The following is a 12,444-nucleotide window of genomic DNA, read 5'->3' as shown; positions in this document are numbered from 1 at the left end:
CCTCCCTCCCCCTTTGTTAGTTCTTTGGTTGTTTTGAGGTTCACTGCAAATAGGAAAGGTAGGATGAAGGCCAGATCCTTTTCGTTTCCTTTAGTCATTTTCAAAATGGTAAGGTGGTTCCTTAGTGTTCTCCAGAGAACCTATGAGGGTTTTTATGTGTTTAGTATGATTATGAATTCATGGAATTAAGCCATTGCTGCTGTTATTTTGCCCCGCCCCCGCCCCCCGCCCCATCTCCCTCTTGCAGTTGTTATTTTGATTTGATACTTAAACTTCCATCTTTGGCCAATGGGAGTTTCTATAGGTAGGGTTCCTGAGCCTCTTGGTCACAGTCTCTGAAAGCCTTCTTGCTTTGTGGTATGACCTCATGTTCATACTTTTTTTGTAATGGGAGTTTAAAGATAACTAGGTATAAGATAGCACTAACAGTACAAATAAAAGTAGATTTAAAAATAAATGTGTGCACACATATATTTCCTTATTCTGTGAGCTGAGAGATCCCAGAAGCAATGACACCCCAGTAGCAAGGAGCACACCTACTGCCCAGATCTTGGTTTCTTTCTTTTTTTAAAAAAACGATTTTATTCTTATTTATGTATTTGAGAGAGAGAGAGACAGAGCATGAGTGGGAGAGAAGAGGGAGAGGGAGAAGCAGATTCCCCGCTGAACAGGGAGCCCGAGGCAAGGCTCAATCCCAGGACCCCGGGATCTGACCTGAGCCGAATGCAGATGCTTACTGACTGAGCCACCCAGGCACCCCCAGATCTTGGTTTCTAATACTGTTCTTCAGGGCCACTGGGGGTGCGCAGGTGGTTAAGTGTGTCTCCTCAGGTTGTGATCTCAGGGTCCTTAGATGAGCCCCATGTTGGACTCTGCACTCAATGTAGGTCTGCTTGTCTCTCTCCTTCCCCCTCTGCCTCTCCTCCTGTGCACTCTCTCTCTCTCTCAAATAAATAGATCTTAAAAAAATACTGTTCTCCAATAAAGGAGCCAAGGCTCATTGGAGACATGGCTGATTCTAGGCGTGAACAGTGAAAGACAAGGTGAGCCTGAAACATCTTGTAATATCAGAAAGTAAGGAATTGGCCGAAGCACACGCGCATGCACACACACACACACACACACACAATGATTGGGATGCGTCAGAAGGACACAGAAGCCAACTGAAAGAACTCCCAGTGACCAAAGTTGGAACAGTTTGAGCAAAAAAGCAAATAACATAATATCAGATTATAACCCCAAGCATAAAACCACTATTTTTATGGGTTCATAGTGATACAAATAAATGATTGAATAAGGAAATAAACAGAGGAGAAGAGAGAAATCTCCTTTCGGAAGGATTCCTAATAATTTATGTAGATAGTTCACCCTCAAGGAAGCAGAACATAACTTCCTGTTCCGTGAGTGTGGGCTGTGCATAGACTTCCTTCCAAAGCACATAGGAGGGAAAGGGAGAAGAGAAAGTAGCTTTATCGTGAAGAAACCTGGCAAGCACCACTTCAACCAGATGATCAGGATTAACATCAGTGAAAATCCACATCGATAGCATGCATTCTTGATGTAATGGTAATCCACAACATTTTCTCTACTTTTCCAATATTACTTTACTGGGTTTTAAATCTATCTTTTGTGATAGTTTTTATTTACATGTAAAAACCTGCTCTAAGCTTTGAGCCAACTAATAAAGTGTGATGCATGGTTCCTACCTTTGGTAACTTTGAATCTAGTGGGGAAAACAACATCTAGCAAGAATGTAAGTCATAGGATGTGATTTATAAGGGCTTTGTTTTAAGTAGGCTTCACGCCCAACGTGGAGCCCAACATGGGGCTTGAACCCACCTGAGCTGAGTTCAAGAGTCAGGCGCTTAGCTGACCAAGCCACCCAGATGGCCCTGTGAGGGGTTTTTCAGTTGAGAAAAGTACTGAGGGCTGGTGTAGCCAGGACAAGTTTCCAGGAAAACATACTCTTCTGTTTATGCAATCAGGTTTTCTGGAAGAAGGGCACAATAAGGGTGGATTTAGGGGTTCAATACATTCTCTTAAATAGGATTTCATTACCACCATATACAGTTTGTCAACCAACCTTACGATAGTGAAATGATTATAATGTAATATAAGATGAGTTCCAAAATTGGTGCCTTAATTAATCACAGTGTGGTCAGACTTTATTAGAAAGATAGCAAAATCAGTGGGTTATGTATAAGGTCCTGCGTTCATTTGATGTGTAGATCTGGCTAAGTCTTGGATGTCTCATGTTTGGGTCTTAATATGGCCCTTGATTTTGTGTTTGTTTGTTTGTTTGTTTGTTTGTTTCCTTACAGGATTGTCTGCTGCCAAACTCTTAGCCGAGCATGAAGTTGATGTCTTAGTTTTAGAAGCACGAGATAGAGTTGGAGGAAGAACATACACCGTGAGGGTAAGTGATTTTAATACTTACATATAATCTCTCACTCAAACTAGAAATGGGGACGCTGGAAGTCACAGAGCTAGAGGTGATCTCAAGAGCTCATGCAGTTAAGCCATTTGTCCTGCAGAGCCCTAAACTGCTCCAACAAACACTCTTTTCAACACTCACTGAAGAGTGACAGCCCCTGACCTTCAGTAACTTGTATTCTAGTGATGAAAACAAGCGGGAACAAATAACTTCAGTGCACTGTCAGAATTTCCATACTAGAGACCTAACTAGAGTATGCAACGTCTCAGGTGTGGTTACAGTTTGGCTGGACTTGAAGTGACTATACATCTATGGCATGTGTGCACATGTGCACGTGTGTGCACACACAGTATAGGTTTCTTGTTTATTTGTCCAAGGATGCACAACTTAAAAGTAAGTGGGGCTACAGTAAGCAGAAGCAAATATAGCATATTTTTGTGCAATTTTGTCCTTAGTCTTTGTTCCCTAAGAGGAATGTTGCTGCCAGAGACACTCTTCAGGTTGGCTGGACATGAGGAGGGAGGTCAGTTCTTGCTGCATCAACTGCGTTTTTATTCTTTGGCTAATGTCCCATTCTAGAAAAATGCATGCTAACTATTGTTTACTGTTATTCAAGGACATGGTCGCAGGCAGTCAAGACTGTGGGAGCTGTTGAGAGTGCACAGGGAGATGACATGGGGTGGGGAGGATAGGGCCAAACATGGAGGCTTGGGTAGCACAGAGCTTTAATGAGGGCAGCAGCAGAGGAGCCAGAGAAAAGCAGCAGAGGCAGAACAGTGCCATGCAGATCAGTGGAGGAAAGAGAAAGGGAGGATGAATAGAGCCAGCTGCCAAGGGCATTTGACATAGGATGAGGGCTGAAAAGAGGTCCCTGTGCTTGGCAGTTAGATCATGAATGAGAGCCTTTTCTAGAGCACACAAATGGAGTGTTTTAAAGGCTGGGGACTGAAAGGACAAAACTAAACAGTTGCAGTGATTGGAAAGAGAGGAAGCCATCTATCTAATTAGAAGATGAATCAGACTTATGGCAAAATGGTTTATATGGTGCTCATTACAACGGCTTGAGCAATACAGACATTCAATTATTTTGCGTTAAGAAATCTGGTGTTGGGGAGTCCAGGCTGGTGCAGAGGCTCAACTTTTTCATCAAGGCTCTAGTCTCTTTGTGTCTTTCCTGCTTAGCCATTCTTTGCATGTTGGCTTACTGCCTAGTGGTAACCAGATGGCTGCCGTGACTCTAAGCACTGAGTCCTCATTTAAGATAAGAAAGAGCATGAAGAGGCAGCCCCAGTTTTCCTTTTACGTTTTTATTTAAATTCCTTAGTTAACATGCAGTGTAGTATCAGTTTCCGATGTACAATACAGTGATTCAACACTTCGTACAACACGCAGTGCTCCTCACAACAAGCGCCCTCCTGAATCCCCATCCCCTGTTTCCCCCATCCCGCCCCCACCTCCCCTCTGGTAACCATCTGTTTGTTCTCTAGAGTTAAGAATCTGGTTCTTCTCTGGGAAACGAACTAGGGGTGGTGGAAGGGGAGGGGGGGCGGGGGTGGGGGTGAGTGGGTGGCGGGCACTGAGGGGGACACTTGACGGGATGAGCACTGGGTGTTATTCTGTATGTTGGTAAATTGAACACCAATAAAAATTATTTTATTAAAAAAATGGGGGAAAAAAAAGAATCTGGTTCTTGGTGAGGCGGCCCCAGCTTTATCTGCAACAAAACTTTCCCTGTACCAGAAGATCCCGGCAGACATCCGCTAGTCTCCTTGGCCAGAGTTGGGGCAGAGAGCTACCCTTAGCTGCTAGGGAGCCTGGCAAAGCAAGTATTTAACATTTCCAGGCTGCATCATAGAAGCAGGCATGGGCAAGGCCGTATGAACAGAAATGGAATAGCCAACCAACATCTGAACTAGAATGTTGTACAAGCTTTCACTGATAGCACACTACGTTCCCCCTGTCATTTGCTTCCTACCTTTTTAGATGTATAGGGATGTACCATAGATCTGTTTTCACTTTGCTCTAGCCTTGCGACTCAAAGTGTGGTCCATGGCCCAGCAGCCTCAGAGTCACCCAGGAGCTTGACAGGGAACTTGACAGAAATGCAGTCTTTTTTTTTTTAAGATTTTTTTTTTGGGGGGGGATCCCTGGGTGGCACAGCAGTTTAGCGCCTGCCTTTGGCCCAGGGCGTGATCCTGGAGACCCTGGATTGAATCCCACATCGGGCTCCCGGTGCATGGAGCCTGCTTCTCCCTCTGCCTATGTCTCTGCCTCTCTCTCTGTGTGACTATCATAAATAAATAAAAATTAAAAAAAAGATTTTTTTTAATTCATGAGACACAGAGGGAGAGGCAGAGACACAGGTAGAGGGAGAAGTAGGCCCCTCACAGGGAGCCCGATGTAGCATTTGATTCCAGGACCCCAGGATCACACCCTGAGCCAAAGGCAGATGCTCAACCAGTGAGCCACCCAGGCGTCCCAGAAATGCAGAGTCTTAAGCCTTGTCCCAGACCCACTGCATCCGAATCTGCATTTCACCAAGTTCCCCAGGGGATGTTACAGAAGTGTTGCTCTATGGTGTATGTTTGCTTGCTTGCTTGAAATTAATGTAAATGCAGATAAATTGTATCTAGTGAATTTCCGAGTACTTCTTCAGACATAGTCCACTGGGAGGCTGCTGGTCTGGAAGTGAGGAGACAGGATTCTGGCCCCTGTACTGTCTGACACTCTTCCCTTGGGGAAAGTCCTGTTGGCTCTTTGCATCTCCATTTTCCCATTTGGGCAGTGAGATACAGTCCACATGTACTTGAAGCTCCCTTGCAACTTCAAGTTCTAGTTGAAGACAGTGTATTGTAGAGCAAAAGGAGGATTGCGTACCTCACATGTCTGACTTAATTAGATAAAATTCTCCTGTCATTTTCTGAAAATTATTTCTTCACTTTGGAGATTGTTATTAAATGATTCCTTAGCCCTATGTTTCTTATCTCTCAAATCTTGTGGATATTAAATAGGAGCATCAGTCATGTTGCAGTTTCTCAGTTAAGAACAGGTTTCTTGCTATAAGGGAAATGAGAATTTCAGCATGCCTGTCCCCATCTGTGTTATTGCCCCAGGCTGATTTTCCATGCTGCATCATTTATATATGTTAGCACCATACAGACACTATTGTGTATTGAGCATGATATTGTAACTCATCAGGTATATGAGGAAGGAACTTTGAAATGCTTACAAACTAGACTTACCTTTTATAAGGTTTCCAGTGAATAAAGGAGAAAAAAAGGGCTTTGCGAAAAAGGGACAGAAATGCTATTTAATAAGAAACTGAATTGAATATTGTTAGAATTGCTTCTTAGAGTATAGTCAATTAGGATAATTTGGAGTGGAGATGCCTTAAGAGTTCCTCTTTAAGTTCTGATCTTTAAGTTCAGATCTTTAAGTTCTGAAATGTTAAATTTGGTATTGTACTTGACAGCTATTCAGATAGATCTCCTATGAGCTCAGAACTTCCCAATTTTTCAGGGTGCCTGGTTGGCTCGGTTGGTGGAGTGTATGACTTTTGATCTCTGGGTTGTAGGTGTGAGCCCTACGTTGGGTGTAAAGATTGCTTAAAAATAAAATCTTTAGGGGCACCTGGGTGGCTCAGTCAGTTAAGCATCTGCCTTTGGCTCAGGTCATGATTCCAGGCTCCTGGGATCAAGCCCTGCATTGGGTTCTCTGCTCAGTGGGGAGCCTGCTTCTCCCTCTCCCTCCCCTCCTCCTGCTCTCTCTTTTAAAAAAAAATAAAATCTTTTTTTTAAAAAAGAAAGAGGTAGAGAGAGAGAAAGATGCAGAGACACAGGCTGAGGGAGAAGCAGGCTCCCTGCAAGGAGCCCGATGTGGGACTTGATCTCGAATCCTGAGATCACACCATTGGCCAAAGGTAGATGCTCAACCGCTGAGCCACTCAGGCATCCCTAAATAAAGTCTTTAAAAAAAATAAAATCTTTAGGGGTGCCTGGCTGGCTCAATTGATAGAACATGTGACTTTTGATCTTAGGGTTGTGAGTTCAAGTGCCATGTTGGGTGTGGAGCTTACCTAAAATAAATTTAAAAAGAAAGAAAGAACTCCCCAATTTTTTCTTAGTGCAGTTCCTTTATAATTCTTCAGGACCAAATTTATGAAGTCGAAATGCCTGCATGGGTATCATAGGGATGGTGTATTTGTTTCTATATTGTTGCATGTTTGTGGCCAGGGATGGTGTATTTGTTTCTATATAGTTGCATGTTTGTGGCCTCTTCAGAGTCTGAGAAATAAGATCAAAAGCAAGACCCTCAAGGTGCAGGTACAACAGAGCAGAATATGGTAATACAGTTCTGATATCTTCATGCTGAACCTGATGCACCTCCTTTAGAGTCTTTCACCTTTGTAAAGAAACATTCTGTAAAAGAAAACAAATGAACACAAAGACAACAAACAAACAAGAAGCCAAATAAGTATAGAGAACAAACTAGTGGTTGCTAGAGGGGTGGTACCTGGGTGGGGAGGGGGTGGACGAAATAGGTAAAGTGGATTAAGAGGTACAAACTTCCAGTTATAAAATAAGTAAGCGAACTTTTCCCAGGGTTGAAAAGTACAGCATAGGGAGTATAGTTGATAATATTGTAATAGGCTATATGGTAAAAATAGGAGTATTCCGTAAAATGCCTCACACGTTTTACTACTTCACTTAGGATTATTTGCTTTAAAGATAGTTTCAGTACTCTAAAGGCATCATGTGTGGAGGTTCCCATGAGTTCTCTTGCTGTCTTTATTAAAGCCTAGAAATTTATTGGAGTACTGACTCCAGTTTTGTTTTATATTTAAAAGGGGTGCTGGAGATGAGAGAAGGTTTAGAGAACAGTACCAGGAGTTAGTAAAAGACAATGTAAGGATTATATAAGGGACAGGTGAAAGAAGTCAAAAGCACAAGTCATTTCTGGTATTATGACAGAATGGAAGCCCTGATTAACTGCCTCCATTGAAATAAGTAGAATGCTGAATAAAATATACTCTGCCGCCTTGACATGGAAATCAGAAATTTGCAGACCTCCTGGATGTTGAACGGACATCTCAAATTTCACACACCCTACCTGAACTTCTGATCTTATCCATCAAGAACTCCATTCCAGCAGCCTTCCTTGTATCAAAGGATGGCAACTCCAAAAAACTCGAGAGTCACACTGAAAACTCTCAGGCCTCACATTTACTCTGTTGACTCTGCCTTCAGATATATCCAGAATTCACTGCTTTGCACCACTTCCATGGCTACCACCTGTTGGGAGCCACCATCATCTCTACGCCAGATTGCTGCAATGATCTCCCTGCTTTTACCCTTGCCTCCTAGAATCTATTCTTAGTGCAGCAGCCAGAGTGAGCCTGTCAAACCTAAGTCAGGTCTTTGGCACATCTCTGCTCAAAAGCTTCCAAAGGCTTTCCTTCGCACTCAGAGGCCAACTGGTGTCCTTACAATGCCCTGTGAGGCTTTCCATGACCTGCCCCCTAATAACATTTCTAACCTCATGTCACATTCTCTTTTCTTTTCTTTTTTCTTTTTTTTTTTTTTTTGAGAGGAGAGAAGAGTAGAGGGAGAAAGAGGGAAAGAGAATCTCCCAAGAAGGTTCCACATCAGCACAGAGCCTGACGTGAAGTTTGATCTCACAACCCTGAGATCATGACCTGACCTGAAATCAAGAGTTGGACTCTTAACCGACTGAGCCACCTGGGTGCCCCTCCAGTTCTCTTTTCCTTGCTCACTCTGTTCTAGCCAACTGGCCTCCTCTTTCTTGAGCACGCTAGTCACCCTTCCACCTTAGAATCTGCACTGGTTGTACTTTCTGCCAGGAATGCTCTTCTCTTGGCATAGGGACAATTCCTTCATTTCCTTCAAGGCTTTATGTAAATATTCCCTCTTCAAGGAGGCCTACATATGCATTGTATCTTAAATTGGAATCTTTCCTCTGCAGTTTCAGTCCCCCTGTCATATTGTTATTCTTTGTTTTTTTCTTGTTCTTGTCAGCCTGAGATAGTTACTATGTTTGGGGTTCACTCCCAACGGGTCTCTTTCCACTTAGTGTAAGTTCCTTCAGAGGAGGAATCTTTGCTTTGTTTGCTGATGCAACAGAAGCTCTTTGAAGAGTACCTGGCACCTTGTAGGAGAGCATGATCTATTTGTGGAATAAACAAGTGCATCCCCAAAGCAGAAATAGACTCAAATCCTTTACACCCAGGCCTCAGATTATTTACACAGAGAAAGTTCCAAAGAAAATAAGTAATTCATAGTTAAAAATGAGAAAGCACACAAGGAAACAAGGCACCACAGAAGGATAAGCATAAAAAAAATGATCCAGAAAGATTTTGTAACAGTCAAATAAGATGAAGAGTAAAAAATTACTGTTCAGCATGGTTTTGTTTTATTTATTTATTTATTTATTTACTTATTTATTTGGTTTTGTTTTATTTTCAAATTTGTAAATTAATTTATTTTTTAACCTTTGGTTTTTCTGTTTGGCATGTTTTAAAGAAGAGAAGTACTTAGGGGCCAGGCCCCTGGGTGGCTCAGTCAGTTGGTTGGGTGTCTGCCTTCAGCTTGGGTCATGATCTCAGGGTCATGGGATCAAGCCTCCAGACTCTGCTCAGCAAGGGTCGCTTCTCCCTCTGCCTCTGCCTGCTGCTCCCCCTGCTTGTGCTCTCCCTCTCTCTGTCAAATAAATAAATAAAATCTTTTTTTTTAAAGAAAAGAAGTGCTTAAAACTAGGAGCAGGGTAAAGAAACTAAAAAAATGATCAAGTAAATTAAAAAATAATTTCTAGAAATGAAAATATACTAATTAAAATGAAAAACTTCAGCAGGCATATTTAATAGTATATTAGACACAGCTGAAGACAGTGAATGAACTGCTAGAACTGAAAGAATTATCTAGCATGCAGCTCAGAAGCAAAGATTGGAAAATATATTTTCAGAGGTGGCAGGCAGTTAAGACACGAAAGATAGAATTATGATGGTATAAAGAAATAATAGCTGATGATTCTCAGCATTGTTGAAAGACACGAGGAAACCTATCAGGTCCGACACATGATAAATGAAAAGAAATTCTCACTCAGGCACAGAGAAGCTGTAGTATACCAAAGAAATAGATCTCACAAGCAATTATTTCTTAAAAGACAAAAAAGACAAATCATACATACATACTCTTAAAAAATCAACAATTAGATTTATAAGTGACCCTTGGAACAACAAAAACAGATGCCAGAAGATATCTTCCGTGTTCCGAGATAGAGAGAAAGAGGAACTAAACTGAATTCATCACCTGCTTGAACTGTCTTTTTGCCAGACTGACAAAAACAGAGACTTTAGGAACCAGTTTGGAGGAAATTATAAAGAAAAATGTATTTCAAGCAGAGGGAAAACAATTACAAGCAAAAGGTCTGAGATTCAAGAGGGGACAGTGAGCAAAGATGTTGGTAAATATTTAAATAAAATTCAGCAGCATCAAAACCATAAAACAAAGTAATGTCAAATTTGTTTGGAGACAAACCCAAACCAAAGTACTTTTATAGCTTACAGATTGGAAAAAGGATGATAACAATTGAAGTATAAAGATTTTTGTATTTTTCAGTAGGAAGATAATCTACTGATAAACTTTAGACTATATTAAGTATGCATGTTAATATTGTTAGGAAAATGTCTAAAATAGGCCTGTCTGTATAACTTCCAAACAAGTACAAGAAAAAACTAAGAGAAAAAAAGAGAGCCTTCAATCCAAAAGACAGAAAGAAATCAGGGCAAAAACTATTTGAAAAAACATAATAAAATAAGTAAGTTAAGACATTTAAAAAGGAATAATAATAAATATAAATGCTAAATTCATCAATTAAAGGAAAACAATTGTCAGATTTAAACTCTAACTGAAAGACAGAGAAAGAGATAGACAAAGGGACTCCTGGATAGCTCAGTGGTTGAGTGTCTGCCTTTGACTTGTGATCCAGGGTCTTGGGATGGAGTCCCACATTAGGCTCCCTGTGAGGACCCTGCATCTCCCTCTGCCTATGTCTCTGCCTCTCTCTGTGTGTCTCTCATGAATAAATAAATAAAATCTTAAGAAAAAGAGATAGACAGTATTAACTATATTAATATCAGACAAAGTAAACTTTGAGCAAAAGTTTGAAGTAAGTGTCTGTACATAATGATAAAAGACCCAGAAAATCAAACAATTCTGAACTTGTATACAGTGAATAAAGTGCCCCAAAATATAAAGCAAAAATTAACAGGAATCAAAGATAAATGCCCAATGAAGTAGGGGATTTTTTTTTACATAATTTTCTAAGTTAATGATAGATTAAGCAAACGAAAAAGCTCATTTTTTTTAAGCTTATTCTAATGGACATATATGAACTATGCATATCACTTGAAATTGTTTTTTTTCGGGCAAATATGAAAAGTCTTTGAAAATTGATCATGTATGAGTGCATAACATGAGCCTCAAGAATTGTCATAAAATCCACATTCTTTGAGTACACTGCAGTTATGACAAAAAGATAAAAAAAATCCCAGCTGTAGACGTTAAAACCCAACAAAGTTTATAGAAACATGAATCTAAAGAGAAATTGTAATGGAAGTGTGAAAATACTTAAAACTGTACAAAGGAAATATTAAACTAAAGTTGTGTATATAGCTAAAGCAGTATTTAGAGGAAGGTTTATAGTCTGAATTCTTCCAGTGAGAAAGAAAAAAGGCTCAGTATGAATGAATTAAGCATAAAAGGAGTTAGAAAATTAAGAATATAATAAATCTAAAAGAGACAGTGAAATTGCATAAATCAGTGATACAGAAAATAAACATTCAGTAAAGAGGATCAATGAAACAAAGGTTGATTCTTTGAAGAGACTAAGAATAGAGAAGTGTCTGGTAAGATTTTTCAAGAAAAAGAAAAAAGGGACATCTCAAATAAACAGTAAAAGGGATGAAAACGTAAATATAACTACTGATTCAGTAAAGAGTAAATGAAAAATTGATGTCATGAACTTTAAACCAACAGTTTTGAAACATACATGAAATGTATAAGGAAAAATATGCTTATCAAAATTAACACTGATTTAAAAAGAAACAGAAAATATGGGTCCTGCTTTAGCCTCGAAGTAAATTGAATCTCATAGTTTAAGATTTTCCCAAAATTGGGCAGTCCCGGTGGCTTAGCGGTTTAGCGCCGCCTTCAGCCCAGGGCGTGATCCTGGAGACCCTGGATGAGTTCCACATCGGGCTCTCTGCATGGAGCCTGCTTCTCCCTCTGCCTTCTCCCTCTCTCTCTCTCTCTCTCTCTCTCTCTCTAATAAATAAATAAAATCGTACAAAAAAAAGATTTTCCCAAAATGAAAACGGCATGCCTGGATAGCTCTAGAGGTATGTTCTACCTAATGTTCAAAGAATAAATCATTCTATTTATATACAGACCCTTCCAAAGGATAGAAGAAAATATGATCATTGATTTATGAGAATGGCAATACTGTAATGCAAAAGACAGATGAGGATGAGGTAGAAGAGAGGAGAATCTCAATTTCACTCATGCATTTGGCTACAAAAATCCTAAATAAAATGTTAGCAAAGCTTATCCTGCAATGGAAAGATAATATCAGGTTGGGTTTCACCAGGAAGGCAAGGCTGAATAATATTTGACAATCAGTTTTCTGGAAATAACACTTGAGGTGAGTTGTCCCAATTCTGAATACACAGAGATTGGACAAATTGCACTGTACACACACCCACAGATCTCTGAAGCATCAGAGAACTAAGAATGTGGTAAAGAATCACTGGGCCATCATCTGGAAAGGATTGACCTACTTTTCCCCTGGAGGTGGGGAGTGGGAGTTTACTGACCACCGAAGAAGCAAGTGAGAGGCTGAGTAGTACTTTCAGAAGTCATACAAAGCTAGAGCAACTGAAGGTCAAGTCCAGAACCCACCAAAGTGGGTGCATATGGAATATGGAGGGAGGTATT

The 12,444-nt window shown here is 40.4% G+C and overlaps 1 protein-coding gene across 1 annotated transcript in view; it reads left to right on the top strand.

Annotated features, from left to right (window-relative positions):
* LOC140628098 (amine oxidase [flavin-containing] A) overlaps nt 1-12,444 on the top strand; it is a 70,089-nt gene that overhangs the window by 18,317 nt on the left and 39,328 nt on the right. Inside the window, exon 2 of the mRNA XM_072816958.1 lies at nt 2,322-2,416. Coding sequence (XP_072673059.1) covers nt 2,322-2,416 — 95 coding nt within the window. The remainder of the gene's footprint in view (nt 1-2,321; nt 2,417-12,444) is intronic.

This window comes from Canis lupus, chromosome X (genome assembly GCF_048164855.1).
Source record: "Canis lupus baileyi chromosome X, mCanLup2.hap1, whole genome shotgun sequence".
NCBI lineage: Eukaryota > Metazoa > Chordata > Mammalia > Carnivora > Canidae > Canis > Canis lupus.
This window is presented reverse-complemented; position numbering and strand designations above follow the sequence as displayed.